The sequence below is a fragment of the Tetrao urogallus genome, assembly GCF_951394365.1.
Source record: "Tetrao urogallus genome assembly, chromosome: 2".
Taxonomy (NCBI): Eukaryota; Metazoa; Chordata; class Aves; order Galliformes; family Phasianidae; genus Tetrao; species Tetrao urogallus.
In genome coordinates this window covers 48,443,879-48,466,212 of record NC_136814.1, presented here as the reverse complement: position 1 = coordinate 48,466,212, position 22,334 = coordinate 48,443,879, and the positions used below count along the sequence as shown (strand labels likewise).

Below are 22,334 nucleotides of genomic sequence, written 5' to 3'. Positions count from 1 at the left end.
TTGAACACCTCTAGGGATGGGGCATCCACAACCTCTCTGGGCAGCTTGTTCCAGTACCTCACCAATCTCTTTGTAATGAGAGAGGATCTTGTACTTTTTCTCTGGGTTTTTTTTTTTTTTTTCTTTTAACTCAGACTGGACAGGTGGAGAAGGAAAGTCTTCATCTTGAACAGAAGCTGTATGATGGAGTTGCATCTACCTCCTTATGGCTAGATGGTGTGGAAGAACAGGTATTTGTTGCTACAGCTCTGCTGCCAGAGGAAGAAACAGAAACATACCTCTGCAAACAGGAGGTAAAGAATTCATGAATTGGACTTTCTTTTAATTTCCAGTAAGGCAGCATTTTATGTCATGGTTTAGAAAGATAATTTTAGAAACCTGTTTAAATAACATGTCACTGTCATCTCTTTGTAGCTGCTATGTACTGCTGCTTTTAGAAGTAATTTTATTTAGTGCATAGATGATGTTTTAGAAAGCAGCATCTGACCCAAATTTTGCCTGGTCAGAAGAGAATTAAACAAAGACTTCTTTCTCTATTTTTTTTTTTTTTTCTCTATTTATCTTCTTTCTTAGTATTAGCAGACACCACCCTTTTGAAACTGAAAATTAAAGGGGAGGAATGCTCTGGATATAGAAAGAGTACAAACTTATCAACATGAGAGTTGAGGGAGAAAGAAAAGCTTTTTCATGTAGCAGTTAAGGCAGAAGCTGCATGTGCTTTTTCTGAGCCTCTTATTCAGAGGGAGGGATCATTTGGGCAGGTTAATCTTGTTTTTGTCATGTGTTTTTCTCAGAGTAAGTTTTTACTGTCAGAAGTTATATTCTTAGTTGCATAACTTTGTCTTTACCAATTTTAAAATGTTACTACCTCACTGCAAAATTGATGGTGATTTTGACAGTATACTAGATTCCTTTCTAGAATATCTAATTGTCACTTTATTTTCTCCAAAACCAGTCTCTTGCCAAAGAAATCAAAGACATAACAGAAGAAGTGGATAAGAACAAGAATTTATTTACTCAGATATTTCCTGAGAATGGTGATAATAGGGAGGTTATAGAAGACACTTTGGATTGTCTCCTGAGAAGACTGACCTTACTGGAGTCTGTAGTAAACCAGAGAAGCTATCAGATGAAAGAAAGGCTACAGGAAATAATGGCCTTCAAGGTATGATGCCCATCTGAAGGAATTAACAAAGTTATGTGTAGAATGTGAGCAAAAAGAATGTGACTCTCAAAGCAAAGAGAATTTTGATACCAAAAAGAGAGACAAGTTTTCTCAGGATTTTCTGAAAATCTAACACTTAGAACTATGCACAGAAATCATTATCCAAAATTTAAACTCCTTGCTGGGTGGAATGGATCATTCATGCCTTACCTTTGCACCTTGTTGGCATTACAATAAATTGAACTAGAGTTCCACTCTAAAGTTTTGCGATGTCACATATGATAGAGTACATAGTTTTCATTAGCTGAGATAAAATTAAAGCAGTACTGATTCCTGTCTTTCTGACCACTATTACACTGTACCATTGCTCTATGAGAAATTATATGTCAAGACAGAAAGAATAATGTGAAGGAATGTATGCATTTACAGATCTTCTCAGAGTTCAAAAATATGTTCAGATCTTAATTGGCCTTCAGCTTCTATCTTATTCTTAAAACATAAAGCTTCCAACATTGTTTTAATGAAAAAAACATGAAAAAACAGGAAAAAAAATCAACAATGCCCACCCTTATAATGCTGACAGTCTTAGAAAAAAAATGTTGTGATTATTTTCTATTTTACCAATATTAGGACTTCAGTTGGAATGAGTATATGGCAATAATTATAAAAATACTTGGTAAAAGTTGTAATGCTTAGTTAACCCTGTAATGTGAAGCCTTGTTTTCTATGTTGTTGTTTAAGACAAGCAGCAGGTTGTCTTAAAAAAAAAAAGTAATGTAGCTTGTTTGAGGGCAATGTGATTGAATGAACTACAAAAGAGTAACATTTCTGTTAAATAAAACTGACTGACTCATCTCACTGGAAAGAAAAAGCAGAAGTATGTTCATGGATTATGTTTTGAATAATAGTTGCTTTAGCTTTTTGCTCACTTACATCCAGTTATGTACTTTGAGAAATGTGGCATTTTTTGCATTGGATAATTATGATGCTTCCTATTTTGAATAGTTTTTACGCCTTAGTGCTGATACTGTGACATTGTAATGCTTTAAAAGTTTTGGAACTTAGAATATTTTGAAACTGTTTTGTGGAGTGATTCACTGTAATTTCTTGTTCTTGATGTCTCCCTTAGAACGACCTGAAACTCCTGTATACTTCACTGGCTGATAGCAAATACTTGGTTCTACAGAAACTGGCAGAGGCAGTTGAGAAACCGGAAACAGAACAAATTCAGGTATTACCAACTGTCTTCTATTTGACAAGATAAGTAAGATGTAAACTTTCTATTTAGAGTATAAATGTATGCTAGAGATGCTTTGTATGGGAAAATGTATGAGTTCACATAACATATTTGAATATTAGTATTTGCAATAGTTTATTTGTGTGTACATATATAAATGAAAAGAAACACAATATATGTTTCTGTATCCCCAGTTACGCATACATTACTTGAAAGAAAGATAACTTCAATGTAACCAAAGGAGGCCTAAAGTTGTTTTAAAATTATTTGCATTATTAAAAATCAAAGGCATTTTCTTCTCCACTTGTTTATAGCGGTATCTTGACAGTAATTCTCTTTATTAGGAATTGCCTGATGAATTATTAGTTAAAAATATGACAAAATATATTTTTTTTCCCCCTTGTTTCTATTTTGCTAATGAGAGAATTCAATGAAGTGTGCTAGGGGTTTTTCATAGAGGCTTCTCATTACCCAAGAGCTACTGTTGTTTGGTACCAGCAGGTGTCAGGGGAGAAGAGACTCATCCTTCTACTAAACAGGGTTTTAAGTATTTGGGTTTTAAATATTTGGGTTTTAAATATCTGATAATTCAAATTCTGCAGAAAATTTAAGTCTCATGTATAACTTAAAGTGACAACGTGTCTTTCTTTCCCATTATCTATGTTTAACATTACTGTTAAAAAATACCTCCTATTTTATTAGTATAATTATCAAATAAGAAAACAACAAAAATAGCAAACGTAAATTAATCTCTTTTTTTTTTTTCTTTTTTTTTTCTGATAATCTACTTTGGCTGATGAGACTTGGAAATTTAAAAAGCATTGGATTTTGTTTGTTTGAGATGTGATTGGAAAAATAGAAATAATGCATTTAATCAGCAAAGGAAATTAGGTAAATGAAGCATAAATTTAGAGTGACTATGTTGTCCATGCTCTTGATGCGAAAGGAGACTAAAGCACTGCACGCTTCACTTGTAAGAGGAGGATGGAAAGATGTTTATTGATATAAACAGGTGTGAGATGGTAACTTGAACAATGATAACAGCAACTTAAGATCCAAAATAGCTAGATATTCTTGACAATTTGCTACATAGAGGGTAGGGGGTGCATAATGAATCTATGATGAAATATTGGTTAGGCTAATATAGCATAAACATAGTAAACTTGTCTGCATAGCATCACCAGACCCTGAGTGAATCTCTGTACACCTCAAGAGATGTCTCTACTCAAGGGGAGATTCTGGAGTGCAGCCAGCTGTTTGCAAGAACTTTCCAAGGATATTGTAGGCTGCTTACTATTTATGAAATAAGAGGATTGACTCGTAGTCATACAGCTTAGAATTAGTTCTGTCGAACCAGATGTCTTTTACCAGGTTTCTGAGCACCAGTGTTGAAACTTTGATTGTTATTATTTACTCCCAAGGACAAGGTCTTTTCTACCTCATTGTGTGCACTAGGCCTTGGGCATAATAACCAGGCTGGTTGTGGGGGCAAGGACTGCACCACCACAGCTCTGCATTAAATGGAAGTCAGGAGGCCTACACTTATGAATAAACATATAGATAGGTAGCTTCCAAAAAGAGACCTTAACAAGGGTCTAATTTACATTTTTAATTCACATGCATGAATTCAACAGAAACCTCTTAGTTTGAAAAAGCTTGTTTTGCTTGCAGCTTCTATTGAAGAAAAAGAAAATTGAATGATCACCCATGTATATGTGTAAACATCAACATATGTGCTTTAGCTATAGCTTCCCAAGTGCAAAAGGGAACGTACAACTCCTTTTCTTTGACTCTAATTCTTAGCCCTACTCTAGTCCTCTAAAGGAACAGTGCAAAGCTCTTTTGCTGTTCTGCAGGATTCTTGCTGTGATGGTTGTTTGCTTGGTGCTCAGTTGTGAAAGGAAAAAGTACTAATACAAAGAATACTCTATGATGATGTTAGAATTGTCCTTTTGTGCTTGAGGTATATAATTAATAACAGGAACTTCACAAGATTTTGTATAAAGGAGTGTAAAAGCTAGTGATTGAGAAATAATAATAAAAAGCCACATTGTATTTCACTTAAAAAAGTAACAAGCAAACGGCTTCCCTCCCAACTTAACATTAACACTTTAGAGTATCCTCTGAAATTTCATCAGATTCATCGCATGAAGAGGATTGATGAATACTTCAGGCAGAAAACAAAAAAAAATATTCATGTCTGGCAGCTGCAGTTTCGTAATTAGGCATTCAAAATAAATGATGTAATTTTCAAATACAGGTCATAATGCAGGCAGAAGAAAGTTTGAAGGAATTAGATGCTGGAATCAGTGAATTAAAGAAGAGTGTAGATAAGCTACAAATAGACCAGCCTTCTGTACAAGAGCTATCTAAGCTACAGGTAAGGTTCATAAATTCCATCCTAGAGTTGTATGGTGATATGAAGGATATCATAGTGTTGCTCATAAAGTATTTGAGGAAAATGTATTTAAAAAAGTTTCATATGAATTGATAGCTTTCTGCCTGGTTCCTCTAGATTTTCTACTTCAGCTTTTACAAATTGCCTAACATCTCAATTATCAATATTAATCATAACAATATGCAAAAAAAAATGTTTATTTTCTGCTCCTCTGTTAGCAAGGACAAAGTTTATCACATAAAACGTGTATTTTGGTTAAAAGTTGAGGCCTGTTTTCATCACTCTATTGATCTGGTATTAAGCTCTGTCTCACACCAGCCATTTTAAAAATAAATACAGTGAGGGAGAGATGGTGGCAGGTAGGATAAGGTAATAATGGTAAGTGTGACTTGAAACTGGAAATGTTCTGCTTTCACAAAAATGCCCATAATGTTAAACTAAAAAATTATCTCCTTCACGCACACATGTTTTCAAATATCCTGTGTCCTACCACTTAAATACAAATTGATGCAGATTTTTTTAAGGCTATTGAATCTCCTTTTTGAGCACTTTCATGAAATGGTTTCACTAGGAAAGTGAAAGATGAAGAGGCTGAATTTTACTTTTTATAATGGCATAATAATTTTAAAGCAAAGAGAACATGAAAATGGAATGAAAATATAAGCTAACAAAGCAGTGATCTCAACAAAAAATGAACGATAAAATATTGCATAAAAGGGTTTTTTTTTTTAACCCGCTTTTTTATCCTTTTGTTCCTAGAGCCTCCTGCTTATTTTCCCTGTCATGTTATTTGTAGATACCCCAAACCCTTTACTTCAGTTTTTAAAAAAGCTTTCCCTTTGTTTTTTTACCACTGTACTTTGCACAGTTCTCTCTTTAAACCTGGGAGAGAGGGCAGCAGTTCCAATGTGGGTATTTTGTTCCAGTACTGCATGGTCTTAGAAATATTTTAATTTCTTGATTTTTGTATGCCTTGCCCAAAGTTTTTGCCCAATGTGACTCTTATCTTCACAATCAGACATATGTTCTGAGAATATAGATCTCAAAACCAAAATAGTTAAATAGTCTTGCCTTCAAGTAAAGGAAAAAATCTGTGTGCTGTTCTCACTTCAGCAGTTGATGTAGGCAAGTTGACAAATAGCAACAGGAACTTGTTCTTCCAACTGGCTGATTTTGCATTTGACAGAATAGGCACACTGTGAAAGTATATACTATGCTTTTCTACACTGTACTGTTCTATTCTGTTACTCTTAGGCTTAGTTTGTTTTTTTTTCTATAGGTAGTATGTACCTTGCTCGCTAACAATTAGTTGCTCCGGCACAGATCTCTTCCTGTGCTGAAGCAGGTGATGAAGACAAGCCTGACTGAAATGCTTGTACTTTGTGTAGCCATGATGCGGTCAGTACAACACACTACATTATAAGAAGCAGAACATAAACAGCATCTTCAGTTACAGCGCCACATCTGTCTGGTTTTAGAGGACTCTTACTCCTTTGCTCCTTACTCTTTGGGATTCTGCTATCTTTGTTCCCTGCACACACCTGAAAAAGTTCCAGGTGCTGCTTGCTTTTTCTCTCTTTAAATGCTAATTAGTTTACCATTTAAGTTGGTGTATCAGCACTGTCTTTTTTATCTATAAATAGTTATTACTGTGCTAGCATTGAGAGAAATAGAATATAGTGACAGAGATGTGGCTGCTATGTAGACAAATAAGGTAATCATTGATGCTTTTTGTCTCCAAGGATATGTATGATGAGGTGATGATGATAATTGGATCCAGACGGAGTAACCTGAACCAGAATCTGGCTCTTAAGAGGCAGTATGAGCGGGCTTTGCAGGACCTGGCTGATCTGGTAGAAACAGGCCAAGAAAAGATGGATGGTGACCAGAAAATGATAGTTGCTTCTAAGGAAGAGGTTCAATCACTGCTTAACAAGCATAAGGTAAGAAACTGTGGCTTATTTCACTGTTAATGACTGTAAGGCTGTATACAGTATATTGCTAGTCATTACTTCCTAAATGTTTAGGACCTTTTCTGAATTGTGAGCTAGTGTAAATCAGGATATGTTAAAATTACTCTATTTTAAATTGTAATTAATGAACTGTTCTGACCACATGACTTTGAAATGCTCTGTTGCCGGTAAATACAATTGGATTATAGTTTCTTCTCCATTTTAGAAACAACTTCCTATTCTTGTGCTATCATGCTACATATCAATTTCATCAATCACTCAATTTTTTTCCATTGGAAATTTAAGTTTGCTAATAACATCCACAATATATAGTAAGACTATGCACAGCAAGTCCGTGTTTTTTGGTGTGGCAGAATTTTTAAATGGTGTATATCTGATTTAAGCTATTTTTGTTTGTAGAATTAGAGTACTGAATTTGCATGTAAAGAGTAACCTCTTTCTTTCCACAAAAAGACAGTTGTCCTGTTTATATTATATGTTGGATTTTGTGAATTGTTATTGGAGGGAAAAGTTTACAATTCTGTATCTGTCTATACTTGATTATAATGCTCTTGTCTTAAGTTGTTGTTTTAGTAGTAATAAATTGAAGAAAAATTGAACTTTTCTTCTTTTATTCTCTTTTCCCCTTCTCCATCAGGAATATTTTCAGGGTTTGGAGTCTCACATGATCCTGACAGAGACACTCTTCAGAAAGATGAGTAGTTTTGCCCTTTTGAAGGAAACTCGATCACATTCAGAACTAATGACACAAGCTTCAACTGTACTAAAGCTGGCACATAAACGAGGTGTGGAACTGGAATACATTCTAGAGGTAATAATTCCTTTGATCTTTTTTGTATGTCTATCATAATCTATTACCAGTACATCCTACAGTGGTTTTCTATGCTTGAACTGAATTGATGGATGTCAATCCTACTTGTACATACAAGGAGCTCACGGGCAGCATGTAATTTTGTGTTGAGAACTTTAAGTGACCCAAATTGGGTTCCTTTAAATTTGAAAGAATTGCTAAGCTTTATGTGACAAGCATATTCTGACCAAAAGCTATGCTTGATGCAAAGATGGTGTTTTCCTGTAGATTTTTAAGACATTTTTACTGCTGTTTCTGTACATTTGCAGCACTGCAGCTATAGTATTTTAGATTGAGAAAGTAAGTAATATATTTAAAATTTACTCAGGTATAAAAAGTATAGACACTCAGATATTTTTACCTACAGACTTGGATGCATCTTGACGAAGATTACCAGGAACTTACCAGACAACTGGAGTCTGTCGAAGGTAACATTCCCACTGTTGGTTTGGTGGAAGAGACGGAAGACAAGCTCACAGAACGGATTAAACTTTTTCAGGTACTTTGTAGTTATTTTATATTGAAAAGTTTGATGGAAGGGGACCTTTGTCATGATTCTAGCTGGAGTCCAGTTGGAAGGACAGTTGGAATGGATCAGATCAGAGAAGACTTTGGTGACCTTCAAGTATGAAGATCCTACAGCCAGGCTGAGGGCCAGTTGCAGTGCTGCACTACTTCCTACTGAAAAAATTTCATATGATGTCCAATCTAAACTTTCCAACTTGTATCTTTGTGACCAGTATCATTTTTATGTTGTGTGACACTTCTAAGAAGCATTTATTACCATTGTATTTTTAATGCTACTTTAAATAGTTATTGGCATTTGTTAGACTAGCCTTCAGTCTTCTACTTGCCAACATAAAACAAGCATGCCTCCCTAACTCTCCTTTTAAAGGTGTGCTACAGATCCCTAAATGTCTTAGTAGCTATCCAAAAGACCTGGACCGGTTTCTGCTTTTTGAACTTGGTGAGAAGTGAGGACAAGGCAAAATTGGATACACTAGATATAGTCTTACCAGCACCATATAGACAGGGATAATAATGTAAGTCTGCTGACCACACACCTACTAATATATGTCAGTGCTGTGGTTAGCCACATTAGTGAAGTAATTGTTATGATAGATGCAAGGCTAAATATACCAGCTGTTCCCATTCTAGCCTGTACTTAGAAAGAATGTTATTCTGCGCAAGGTGCAGAATTCCTATTTCATTTTGAACATTCTCTGGTTCCTGCCTTATTGAGATTTCAATTTTATCAAAGAGCCTCTGGACTCTGTCTGCCTTTTTCTGTGAATGTGTCAATTACTCTCTATATATTAGTGCCATCCACTAATTTATCACAAGAATGCTATTATTATCTAAGATGTTAAAAATGTTTGGACTCCAATATCAACAATCCTTGGAGTACATTGCTGATTACTGACTGCCAGCCAAATGTTAAGCCTTTGATCGCTACTTTTTGAATCCAGCCGTGTGAGCTGTGCAACATTTCTCCAGCCTTCACTCTCAGCTTCCAGAGGATGGTGCTGTGGGAGCCAGTATCAAAAGCCAAACAGAAATCATCCACAAAGTACTTCTATCAGAGAAGATAGTCCATTAGCCAGTCCATACAGAGTATTCCTGATTGCTTTTTTCCTCTTTTTTTGTTCTTGGAAATGGAGTCCACGATCCTTCTAGAGAGCAAGATGAAGCTAGTCAGCCTGCAGTTCATTGAATTATCTTCCTCTTTCTTACCTGCAATAACAGCTAGTAGTTTAAATACAGATTTTTATACCACATCCTGTTTTTTTTCAGTCTGTTCTCAGAATGAGAGTTCTGATCCAGTGCTTTTTTTGTCTTGTAGTATGCAAAGTACTTTGGATGTTCTTGCTTTGTTTTCAGAAAGATGTCTGACATATTTTTCGTGCAAATTTACTTTCCATTCTTTTCTAATCTGAATTTACTATTTACTGTTTTTTACCAGACAGCTTTCTGCTTTTTTAATGCTATGAGGAGAACTTAAAGCAACATATTGTGTGGAAGCAGCTATTAACTATCGGCATTGGTTTTGCTTAGATTTAAAATTAATCAGATTATCTGCTTTATTGGTTTCAGTGAGTTCTAGAGAGGGAAAAAAAAAAAAGATGTGGTAACATTGGACATGCTACAAAATGCAATAGAAGGAAATGGAATATTGAGAAAGCATAGCTGTATAAACTTGCAGGGCTAACTTTCTCTCCTCTGTCATTACAGCATCTGAGATCTAACCTGACTGAATATCAGCCTAAATTATATCAGGTGCTGGATGATGGGAAAAGGCTACTTTTTTCTGTTAGTTGCTCAGATCTTGAAAGTCAGCTGAACCAACTGGGAGAGCACTGGCTAAGTAACACCAGCAAGGTTAACAAGGAACTGCACAGGCTGGAGACAATACTGAAGCACTGGACAAGGTAATCACAAAATCATAGGTGTTGGAAGAGACCTCTGGAGATCAGACAGTCCAACTCCCCTTCTAAAGCAGGTTCTATAAATTAGGTAGCACAGGCAAGTATCCAGACATGTTTTGAGTATCTCCAGAGAAGGAGATTGCACAGTGGGCACCTGTTCCAGCGCTCTCTCATCCTTAAATGCTGATACAGTGAACAGTATAAGCTGCTTTAATTACACTGTTGAACTCAGTTGTTCTGAACCCAGAACTTTTATATTCCACATTTAAAGGAAAGTTCTTGGAAATACATGTGATGGTTCAACTAAACTAAAATACTTCTTTTACATATAAGTGCCATCATATTCTCTTATGTACAATAAAATACATACCTGACAAGAATCAGTGGGAAGAAGTGAGAAGGCATATACATAACTAAATTAGAAGCCCCTTTTCCAGCAGTGAGGAGGGATGTATTCTTTGCTAAATACCGTGAGTAGCCTCAGCACAATCTGGTATTGCCACTGCTGGGTTCTTGGAGTTCTGTGTCATTGCATGTTGGGATGGGAACATTTAACTGCCTTTAGCAATGTTCATACACTACTTTTGAAATGCATTCTCTAAGACATGTACAAGATTTCATTATTTTTCATAATGTCTCTGGCTTCTTGTCTTACTAGCCTTTCAAGAAAGAGACATAAAATGATTTTATGCATATAAAGTTTATGTAAAGTCATTCTCATTCCAACGTTTACTTCGCATATGGAATGATGTGGAGATAGGAGAAAAAAAAAATCCATTAAATTTCTGATCTGATATAACACTCTAAAGCTTTTGAAAGGCTGAGCCTTCTCGTGGAAAGCAGAAAAGGTGACTGTGTGCTATGGGCTATGGCACTGTTACAGCTCCTCTGAATGGGTTGATGGACTAGTTCATAGTTCTTCATTAGACTTAGTTTTTCCTAAAAGATAAAAAGAAGTCAGTGGTAGGAATCATGGATGTAATGGTTAAAATATGAACAGTGTGGTACCTTACCTTTCTTGAAAATTAAATCGTGCTTTTATGAAATCACGAAATCATGAAATTTGATGAGAAAGAAAAAATCTGTTTTTTAAAAATCTGTTATAGGGTATTTTCTTCTAACAAGTGGAAAAGACTACTCTTTTGGAAGCAGGAAGTGGCAATGAGTGTTTTAGTTTTCTTTAAATGTTTTTACAGGTATCAAAGTGAATCAATTGAACTGACACACTGGTTACAATCTGCAAAAGAGCGACTTGAGTTCTGGAGTCAGCAGTCTCTGACAGTTCCTCAGGAACTGGAAACTGTTCGAGACCACCTGAATTCCTTTTTGGTAAGTTATTCATAGGCTTAGGGCACCATTTTTTCCCTCAGATTACAAGTAAACAGCTTAACAATCACATTCCAGAAGAAGAATATGCAAAAAAAAAAAAAAAAAAAAAAAGTATTTTGCTGAATTTTCCTTCCAAAAGCTGATGTGTTTGCACATTTATAACTGAATTATTTTTATGATTGAAAACAATTTTTTGTATTCACTTTTTATGAAATATAACTGGTGAACACTAATAGAAAGACAATATTTTTAAAGAGAAATGAGGATATTCTTAGTCTTCTGAGATTTAATGCTGAAGTACAGTAGTTGCTTATTTCCACAAAAACGATTCTGCTTATAGGAGTTTTCAAAAGAAGTGGATGCTAAATCGTCACAGAAATCTTCTGTACTGAGCACTGGGAACCAGCTCCTCAGACTGAAGAAGGTAGATACAGCAGCGTTGCGTGCAGGATTGTCCCACATTGACAGTCAGTGGACAGAGCTGCTCTCACAAATCCCAACAGTACAAGAGAAATTGCACCAGGTAAGAAAGAGCAATGGAGGCCTCTAATATTCCGGAAAACTAATATACAGTTGGCTCCTTCTCTGAAAGTTGGTTGCTTTCAGATTGTCTTTATCCATTTGAGAAAAGACAGGAACAACATTATCTCCACTTTAGAGTGGAAAAGCCTACACTCGTATCTATATCCTGTCTACCCATACTGCCTAGCACTAACTGATGCTAAATTGAAACTTTCCCAGTTGCATTTGTTAAATTTTAAGTGACAAGCAGGTAAGATTTTTTAGAAAGATTGATGTACTGTTTGGAAAAAAAGTGCTGCTCCTGTCAGCTTGTTTTCTTCAGAAGATGTTTTTGTTCAAAACCTAAAGACTGGGTAGTCTGTGGAAGACAAAGTTAAAATGGAATCTTTAGACTTGTATTGTGAAGAATGGAAATAAGAAGCCTTTAATAAAACATTTTCTTATAAAGATGCATGAAGCTATGCATTATATCTTTTATTGAGAGCTTTCAATTTTTTTTTCTCTTCATTATTTTATGAATTTCAGTAATATATTTGGGGTGTAGAATAATGATAACAAAAGCAAGGAAAAGAATATTTACTATGGTAATGCAAAGCAAGGAATTACTGTTAATTTTCTTCTCAGCATTTATTTTAATTCTGTTATTTCTACAGCTGCAGATGGACAAAATTCCTTCTCGCCATGCTATCACTGAAGTTATGAGCTGGATTTCCCTGATGGAAAATGTTATTCATAAAGATGAAGAGAGTATAAAAAACATAATAGGACAAAAAGCCATTCAAGATTATATCCAAAAATACAAGGTATAGCATAGAAATATTATAAATTTTATTTTCAAATTATGTCTGCTAAACATATATACATATGTGAAGTAGAACTGATTTAAGTAAAAAACAAAAATATATTGTGGAAATGCTAAAACTGTACAATGATTAGAATGGAGTAACATTTGATATAGTGGAAAAGAAATGAATTAATTTTACTCTGCTGTTTACTTATGGCAGGAATTTATTTTTTAATATGCTTACCTTAATATCCAGGTAATTAAAAACACTATGCACCTTATTAGATGTAGCTTTTGTCCAAAAACAAAATGCGCTTTGCAAATAAGATTTCGCAAGTTCCCTGCATAGCCTGTTCTAGAATGGAAAATATGCACTGCTTTACGGGTGAATCAGTTCATCAATATCTGCAATGAAAACGAAAGATGGTATATCTTGAGCTAACTATTAAGAAAGAGAGCAAATAAAATGTAAGATTTTTCCAGATCAGTAATACTCCTGTAATAGATCTGTACCCAGGAACTCTATTCTTACTGTCAGAACAGTTTTATTCTTTTGAAGAATATGTATTATGATGCATTCCAGATGTTTGTACAAGTTACATGAAACATGGATAACTCACATTCAGTCCTTTTAAGACAAGAGTCTTAAAAGATTGCTTTACTTCTTGGTTATTCTTCTCTGTTTATAGGAATACTTTCCATAATACCTATTGGTGGAGTAGAAAAAAAAAAAAAACAAACGACTGAGACTAAGTGAAGTGAATAGAACTAATAAACACTCTTTCTTTCTTTCTTTTTTTTTTTTTTTTTTTTTTTTTTTTTTTTTTTGTAAACCTGATCCTTGAGACCACTATCAGTAATTTTGTTGCTGGGTTTTTTTTTTGTTGGTTTTTTGTTGGGTTTTTTTGTTTTTTTTTTGTTTTTTGTTTTTTGTTTTTTTTGCTCACATGTTCGTTTTCTCTGGGGGAAAACAGGCAATTTCTTTATTCCCAAGGCAGTGTACTGCTATTTTAGTTCTAAATATTTAGAAGAGAAATATCAATGTTTTTAATTACTGTTCAGATGCTAGAAAAAGCTTAAGCAAGATTGTAGTAGGGATGTAATTTGTGAATGTTTTTCTCCTGTGTTCTGAAGGATACTAAGAAATGATTACATTTTTTAAAGTAGTATTTCCTTCTTTTCTAGGGTTTCAAGATAGATTTAAATTGCAAACAATTGACTGTAGACTTTGTGAACCAATCTGTGCTACAAATTAGCAGCCAAGATGTTGAAAGTAAACGTAGTGACAAAACTGATTTTGCAGAACAGCTCGGAGCAATGAATAGACGTTGGCAGATTCTACAAGGCTTGGTAACAGAAAAGGTAAAGAAAACCTCTGCTGCTCTGTTGTGAACTTTAAAAATACATGCAAAAATGAAACAGTAATGGCTAGAAGTCTCTGCAGGGCATCTGGTCCAACCTCCTACTCAAATAGAGCTAACTTTACAGTTGGATGAGATTGCACAAGGTCTTGCTTTCATGACTTCTGAAAATACACAAGGGTGGATTTTTCACAAACTATCTTGGCTGCTTGTTCCTGTACTTAAACATTGTCCCCTATCTCACTGTTCCACTGGGGAACAGGTTTTTGCCGTATGCCCAATCAGAATTTCTGTTAACTTGAGTCTGTTTCTTCTCTTTTCTCTGTGCACCTCGAAGAAGAGTTTAGCTCCATTTCTCCATAATCATAATGAGTAGAAGAGTGCAATGAGACCCTTTCTTAATGTTCTTTTCTCCAGGCTAAATTAAGTGAGTCTGTTCTTATAAGTACTGTACTCCAGCTCCCTAACTGCTTTAGTGCCTCTTCACCAATTTGTCAATTGAGAAGGCCCAAAATGGGTTACCAGAGTCAAGGAGAAGGGAATAATCTATTTTATTGTCTCGCTGGGTGTGCTCCCCATAGTAGATCCCAGATATAGATAGCCTTCGTCAGTAATGGTCTACAATGCTGCTTTATTGCTTGTGTTCAAATTATTGTTCATCGTAGCCCTTGTTAGCAAAGTTGCTTTCTGCCAACCTGCATGTTACCATGTCCAGGATGAAGGACTTTACCATTTACCTTTGCTGAATTTCTTGAGGATTCACAAGCATATTCTTCCATCTTGTTGAACTTTTTCAACTCTTGTTGAACTCAGTGGCAGCTCTGCTCTGCAGCGTATCAATGACTTCTTATAAATCAGTGTCATCTGTGAACCTGGTGAGAATACAGTTCATCATGTTCAGTTTATCAATTAAGATATTAAACAATATCAAATTTAAGAATCACCATGTTGATCTGGCAATCTTATAAGTGGCTGCCAGATAGACCTTGAAAATTTTTACCACTGGCCTTTAAAGCATTGCTAAAGCCAAGCTGAACAGTATCTACTACTCTCCATTTGCTGTTTATGTCATCATAGAAGGCAATCAGTTATTTCTGGCTGAATTTGCTCTCATTAAGACTACAATTATTGCTACTTCATGCAGATGGAAATGATCTATTACAGAATTTGAAGTACAGCCTTTTTCTATTCACCAGAAACTTCCTCCAGCCGCCATGACCCTTTAAATGTGATAGCAGCCTTACAATGACATTGGCATCCTTGTACACATTCTGTTTAGTTCTGTGGACTGCTATACATACAGCTTATTTAAGTAGCTCTTAACTCATCTCTCCTCTCTCATAGCTAGTACCTCAGTCTGCCTGTCCTGGTTATATCAATACTCTGTATCATGACATCACGTTATGCTGCTGGATGCAGAGGCACAGTACACTGCGGAGCTGCAATTCTTGTTTTTTGGCAGTCTCACATGAGTTCTGATTCTCCAAGATGAAGATACAATGAGATGTACTACATTTCCCAAGAGCTTCAATATGATCTCTGATTCTGGAGGATTTTCAGGTTCCATCAATGCAGCGAGCAGCACAGTCATAGCCTTCCTCTCTCTTTCATTTGAATTATGAATTGTAACTCTCTTTCTTATTATTATCTTACATTCTTTTACCATTTGTAGTAAATTTCTTCGATCTCCTTATCTTAATTGGGTCGTTTTTTATTCCTTCTCCCCCAGAAGGGGTGAAAGGGGCCCTCTTGCCCTGTTGTACTTGAAACCCTCTTGCCCTGTTGTACTTGAAACTGCAGTGTTCCCAAAGGACCTGGGAGACATGAGAAGGAGATCTTGGCAGTAGAATCAGAGTGAAGGAGGCACTGTGTGGCTCAGACTATTCTGTGGTTTCCTATTATGTGCTGATGCATTTATAATGATTAATAGGAAGAGTTCTCTCCTTCACTATCTAGCTTCAGCTAAAATTTTGCTTTCCCAAGACCAGCCCTGCGCAGCCAGGAATCCACTTCCATTCACAATTCTTTTTCTTTTTTATATCAGTAAGAAGCTCTCAGTTCTGCCGAAACCTCCAAACTATGTCACGCTATTTCCTTGTAGCCTAGGATTTATCTTTCTGTGACTTGAGGATGTTGTCTTTGAACATCATCTGTCTTCTCCTTTGCCCTTCTGTACAGCCTCACATGGCATCATGTTTATTGAACAAAACAAACATTACTATACCAAACTATTCTACGTAATTTTAATCTACTACTTGTTTTCCTTGCTTCACTCTCAATTGTCTTGTCACTATGGTCAGCTAATTAAGATGACTCATTCTCTAGAGCAGTTTGTGTGAATGCTTTTTATGTTAATACTGCCAAGTTCAAACTCTGCTTTTGTTATTTAGCTGTTTTATATTATCTTTCAAAGAACAATTTGCTATCCAATTTCCACTGAATAACACCTAGATCAGAAAAATCAGAGTGACTTTGAAGTGGCCGGTTGCCAAAGGAATTAATATAAATTGTCATCTTTATCACATGTATAAGCAAGAAATAAATAATGTATTTTCACATACTTAGTTATATTTGGGGAGTCTTGTGTTATATACCCTCTGAAAAGCATTCAGTTTCATAAAATATTCTGCCAAAGTGTTAGCTCTTTTCCATGCATCATGATTTCTGAATAAGTTATGCATATAGAATCATTCCTGGATGAAGCAGATTTATTTTTTTAAATTATGAACTCTTTTCAAGTAGCAAATTTATTTCAATTTGAATACATATAGTGTTTTTAAATTCTGAAAGCATTACTGAATTCTGAGGAGCAGGTCAGCATTGATTTTTACTGATTTATTTAACTGACCCAGAGTTAAAGGTAACTGTATAAGGAAGTATGCACTCATATTTCTTTGCAGATCCAGCTGTTGGAAAGTCTGCAAGAATCCTGGACAGAATATGAAAATAACGTGCAGTGCCTAAAATCTTGGTTTGAAACCCAAGAGAAGAAGCTGAAAAAACAACAGAGAATTGGAGACCAGGCTTCAGTACAGAATGCTTTGAAAGATTGTCAGGTATAAATCCAACCTAAATAACAATATTCTAATTCCAGTTAGAAACAGGACTTAATAAAACCCTGTGGTATTTGTATACCATTGAAGTCAGTGGCTAAATTTCTCTTTACTTCATTGAGAGAGAGAGATTTCATTTCTAAGGTGCAAAAACTAAGGAAAGGAAGAAAGAGCATTAATGTCTGTCTCAAAGATGTTTAAAAGTCATTACTCTTTTGACACTCAGTATTAAAGTGTGGTCATTTCAGATATGTCAGGCTTATTGAACTTGAAAGGCTGTTAAAGGAAAATGTTCACTTTCTTCTTTGGCCAGTCATTTGGAACTTGATGTAATGAAACACCATGTTTGACTATTCAGAAACTTGTTTTTTCCGCCTCGTCACTACCTTTCCTCTCCTGCCCCAATTATTCTATCCTTCTCCCCCTGGTACTCTTATTTCTTCAGGACTACTTAAAAAAAGATGTAAGAGTGTATTTTTCTTTTCAAAATGTGTTTGGAATCACACACACTCAAATATTCATCTATCCAGAAAAGAGAACAATGTTGGACTCCTTTCGCTTGCAAAAGAATAAAGAGTAATCTTAAGTAGAGTTGGCAAAGATTTCGTGAGGAGAAGCTCAGCTATACAAAATACAGATCAGTTCATAACCATCTCAGTTTTTCACGGAAAATTTATACAAGACTACACAACAGTGAATAAGAATATGCTGTGGACTCTGGACATCTGACTAGGAATAGCATATATTTAAATAATCAGAATGTTGTTTCTGGAGCTGCCAGACTAGGGATTATTGTAAATTTGCCAGTCTCTTAAGCACATATTTGATTTTGTAAAGACAAATATTTTATTAGGTCAGATATGTTAGAAATCATACTTTTATTTTTTCCAAAGTTCTTAACTAGGATTTTCAAACTAGAGCCAATGCCTACTTTCAGTTAAACTGTCTTTATAATTTCAGCATAGTAAGCACATACAACTGAATCAAGTGTAATTTACTGCAGCCTGCCAGAATTGGCAAGTTATGCTTGCCTGTAGTTCAAAGCTGAATCTAATTTATCACCTCTTTGGTTTCTTTTGGTCAGCAAAGTTAGCAAACATGCTTAGGCAGTCAGATATGAATGGCAGGACTTTGATCGTCAGAGAAACAAATTGTTTTAGAAATAACAGTACCAGACACTCTCAAGTACCCCGTTCAACTAGTACAAAAGCTCCAGCTTATTGATTAACCAATGTTAGTTGCTGCCTAGTGTCATAATAATGAGTGGCACCTTTATTTTTCATCGCAGATCCGAAACAATAATGGATCTTTAATTTTTATATGACTTAAGAATGATTTAGTAGATATCTCTTTTCACAGAGAACCAGAAATATTTGCTGTTATTGATGTTTGAAGCTTTTGTCCATTTTGCCTTCTGAAGTTTGGAATGATTTTGTTTAAATCTAAATTACTCTTATTTCTGTTTGTTGAAAAGTCGAACTTGCTACTAGCAATTGAGAAGTGTTTCATAAAAAAAAATTGCTAGTAATAATTTTTTAAAAGTGTTATTCAAGGCTGTAATCTGGAACAAGATCATTGCCATAAGTTATAAACAAAAATTTGAAATAATACAGAAGAAAACTGCAAGAATAAACATACAGCAAAGGCTCAGTCCTCAGGAAGGGGCTTTGCTGGGAAATGGCAAAAGAATAAAGATTGCACTTCGTGTAGGGAGGCGCAGCAATTTGACATGTTTCACTACGAAGTCATCTTGTCCTTTTCTTTGGATGGTAGAGGTTTTCCAGAACCTTGAGTCAATTTTGGATTAATTGAAAAGTCATCTGTGTTCTGGGACAAACTATGACACAGAATTTTCCCATGTATTCAAACTGCTAACCTATTTTTAATTAAATTCGGACTCTGTCATGAGAGCCATGAGAGCAGATGGTCACAGCAGAAGTTTAATGTAGAGGACATGCTTTTATTTAAAGACTTGCAACTGTGATTTAAAGGGACCTTAAAACATTCAGTAAAATTGTTAATGAGTTATGATTCTCTTGGGAATAAAAACAAGCAGACAACAAAGCATGTGAATGTGTCTTTCCTATTTTTAATATTGTACAAACTGAGGAGCATATGATCATCTTTTTTTGTCCCAAGTCACTGTCTACCCAAGAATAGGAAAAAAATTAAAAAAAAAAAAATTCTCAGGTGTCATCTTTTTTTTTTTTTTTTCTTTTAAGGAATTAGAAGAATCAATAAGAGCAAAGGAAAAAGAATTAGAAAGCATAGAAAAAAGCGGTCTGTCTTTGATACAAAACAAGAAGGAGGAAGCCTCTTCTGCTGTTTTGAATACACTGCAAGAAATCAATCATTCCTGGGCCAGCTTGGATCACATGGTAAAGCAATAATCAAACTTCAGAAATCAGAGCATATAGGAAAGGGATAAGTAGAAGTTTGTGGCTCATGTATTTCTTTTGTGTTGTAGAGGAAGAGATTATAAATTGTGTTTCTGTTTTCATCTGTGTGCAAGCTTGTGCATATATTCCACATAAGATGGCTATAATATTTACTATTTTAGGATATTTTACATTCTTACAATTGAAGCTTTTAGATGCCTCCTACTGTTTAGTAGAAAAAGACCAAATGTAAGTAACTTCCATTTCAAGCACAAGTAAGGCAGAGTAAGAAGAAGATCAGTACTAGTTGTCATCATCCAAAGACTGATAACATCAATCCACCTTTCAGATAGAATGCAACACATTAAGGTCAGACTGTCTACTGACTTTCCTAGGCTTACTTGCCTACCTTAGAGAGTCAAGAAATTTATCTTGAACCTTTTGAAGCAAGATAAAATGGACTTCATGTATCCTGAGTCCTTGCCATCCTGCTCTTCTGTGACTTGATTCTATAGAACTGAACTTACTGCATAAGAACACAGTGCAAGCCGAACTGGTGACAGTGTAAAATGTTCTCCCTCCAACGGGTTTAAGTTTAGCCATGCAGAACAAGTAGTATCTGAGATCAAAAGAAAGGAAATAATTTAAACAAAAGCAAATAACTTTTATGTTGCTCATTTACCTTATTTTTCCTCCTTCCCTCCTAGGTTAGCCAACTAAAGATACTGTTGCAGTCTGTTCTTGATCAGTGGAGCATTTACAAAGTAACTTATGAAGAACTAAATAGTTACCTGATGGAAGCCAGATATTCTTTGTCCCGTTATTATCTTCTTACTGGTTCTTTGGAAGCTGTGAAAGTCCAAGTTGACAACTTACAGGTAAACTGGAATACCATACTCTTCACATCCGTAAGGATGGATTTGAGGATGAATGTTGTCCTCGTTTTATGGATGCAGATAAATATGCTTTTTAGTTGATGAATTATGGAAGTGTGTGGATACTAGTACGTAGAAAATGTGAGGCATTTAGATGATGCTTTATCTAATGGCCATTGCATTTTTTTTTCATTTTTCTAGATAAATAAAATAGTGATAGTTGTTTTCCTAGTACACTGGTGATGTTGTTTATATTCTGAGCTATAAGAGTCCCAAATACTGAAACTCCTTTTATAAAATTATGTCAGTGTGGACCAAGTTTAGATAGATCAAGCTTTTGCTTCAAAGAAAGATGTTCTCAGCTTTCAAAAATCAAAAGTAATTATGCACAGATTTCCAGATTTTTAAAGTAACAAGAACTTGCACTGATAATATTTACTAGCAAATTTAAGTTTGCATTATCGTTTAAATATTTGGTGTGATTGGAAGATCAAACTTTCTGAACTGAGATATAAAGAACATCTGTTAACACACTTTATAGCCAATCCTCTATGTTTTCATTTATGTATTTATTTATTGCTTATCAGAGAAGAGTTGGCAAAAAAAAAAAAAAAAAAAAAAAGTACAAAAAAATCACTTTTATTTTGAAGATATTGGATTTATGAATTAAGTCAAAGACCAATAACCATATTTTTGTAATAAACCTTTTTCATTTTTTTATTTTTATTTTTATTTATTTATTTATTTTTTAATGCTGTTAATTTTTCATCTAGTTCTAGACAGGAAATGTGATTTAATTTAATATCTTTCATGAGTTTACTTTATTTCTGAAGGAGTTCCATGCACTTATGCAGTCTTTGCAAAAGTATTTGCTTAGAATAATTTCTTCTATAAAACTGTTACTTTTTTAGAATAATTGGGTAAAAAATGTAGTTTTTGCTACACCTGCCTACTGGGTTAGATAGAGCTAGAAACAGTCTTTACATTAAACAACTTTCTAGCTAGACAAAACACAAGACATCTAGTTTTACATTCATAATCCGTACAGTGCAATTGATACATAACCTTTTAAAGCATTTGTACATCATATATCATTTGAAATACTTCCTGTGACTTTATTTTTCTGTATGTTTTAGAGCCTACAAGATGAACTGGAAAAACAAGAAAATAGCTTACAGAAATTTGGTTCCATGACCAATCAGCTATTGAAAGAATGTCACCCACCAGTGACTGAAACCCTTACCAACGCTTTGAAAGAAGTGAATATGAGGTAGAAAACATATTTTAGTTGAACTGTACGTTTTAGATTCATTTTCTCAGTTTACTCAATCATTTTAATTTTTATTATTCTTTGCTATTTTATGTATTTTTATTTTTGTTTCTTGTTGTTGTTCCTTTTGCTAGGGAATAACTGTCTCATTTTGTCACAAATAACTAATGCAAGATTGTTTTCTCTAGCAAAGGACTTGGGCCTTACTGTCTGTAGCTTTGTTCTGTGCATGGCTGCAGTCAAGTCATCAACAAAGATGAATCCCATGCTAGACAATAATGCTGCACTTAAAGTTTTGAAAGTCTGTGACAAGTTTGGTTTGCTGCACGTATCAGTTTCTCTAGGATTCAGCTTACAATTTCTAGTTGTAGGAATAGTGCGACAGACTCTTTATAAGATTTAAGTTTTTGCCAGTACTGTGCAAACAGCTTTCCCGACTTTGAATCCAGACTAGAACCCGTCTGAAGATTTACTCAGTGAAGCTACAGAAAATGAATTCCAAGATTAAAAATTCCCAATTTGGGTGGGAAAACTGTCGAATTTGGGCTTGGGTGTTTGGTTTATTTTGTTGTTTGTGTTTTTGTTTGTTTGTTTGTTTGTTTTTGTTTGTTTGGTTGGTTTGGTTTGGGTTTTTTTTGGAAAAACATAATCATAGAATCATAGAATCATAGAATCACCAAGGTTGGAAAAGACCTAAGAGATCATCCAGTCCA

The 22,334-nt window shown here is 34.9% G+C and overlaps 1 protein-coding gene across 1 annotated transcript in view; it reads left to right on the top strand.

Annotated features, from left to right (window-relative positions):
- The window catches only part of LOC306958740 (nesprin-1-like), a gene marked incomplete at both ends in the record, with an annotated part of 192,381 nt that overhangs the window by 153,126 nt on the left and 16,921 nt on the right, over window positions 1–22,334 (top strand). Inside the window, 16 exons of the mRNA XM_079550331.1 lie at window positions 135–293; window positions 956–1,165; window positions 2,295–2,396; window positions 4,663–4,782; window positions 6,543–6,743; window positions 7,411–7,584; window positions 7,991–8,122; window positions 9,856–10,052; window positions 11,246–11,378; window positions 11,719–11,901; window positions 12,554–12,703; window positions 13,870–14,046; window positions 16,946–17,101; window positions 19,321–19,476; window positions 20,184–20,354; window positions 21,488–21,621. Of these exons, the coding sequence (XP_079406457.1) occupies window positions 135–293; window positions 956–1,165; window positions 2,295–2,396; window positions 4,663–4,782; window positions 6,543–6,743; window positions 7,411–7,584; window positions 7,991–8,122; window positions 9,856–10,052; window positions 11,246–11,378; window positions 11,719–11,901; window positions 12,554–12,703; window positions 13,870–14,046; window positions 16,946–17,101; window positions 19,321–19,476; window positions 20,184–20,354; window positions 21,488–21,621 (2,555 nt within the window). The remainder of the gene's footprint in view (window positions 1–134; window positions 294–955; window positions 1,166–2,294; window positions 2,397–4,662; window positions 4,783–6,542; window positions 6,744–7,410; window positions 7,585–7,990; window positions 8,123–9,855; window positions 10,053–11,245; window positions 11,379–11,718; window positions 11,902–12,553; window positions 12,704–13,869; window positions 14,047–16,945; window positions 17,102–19,320; window positions 19,477–20,183; window positions 20,355–21,487; window positions 21,622–22,334) is intronic.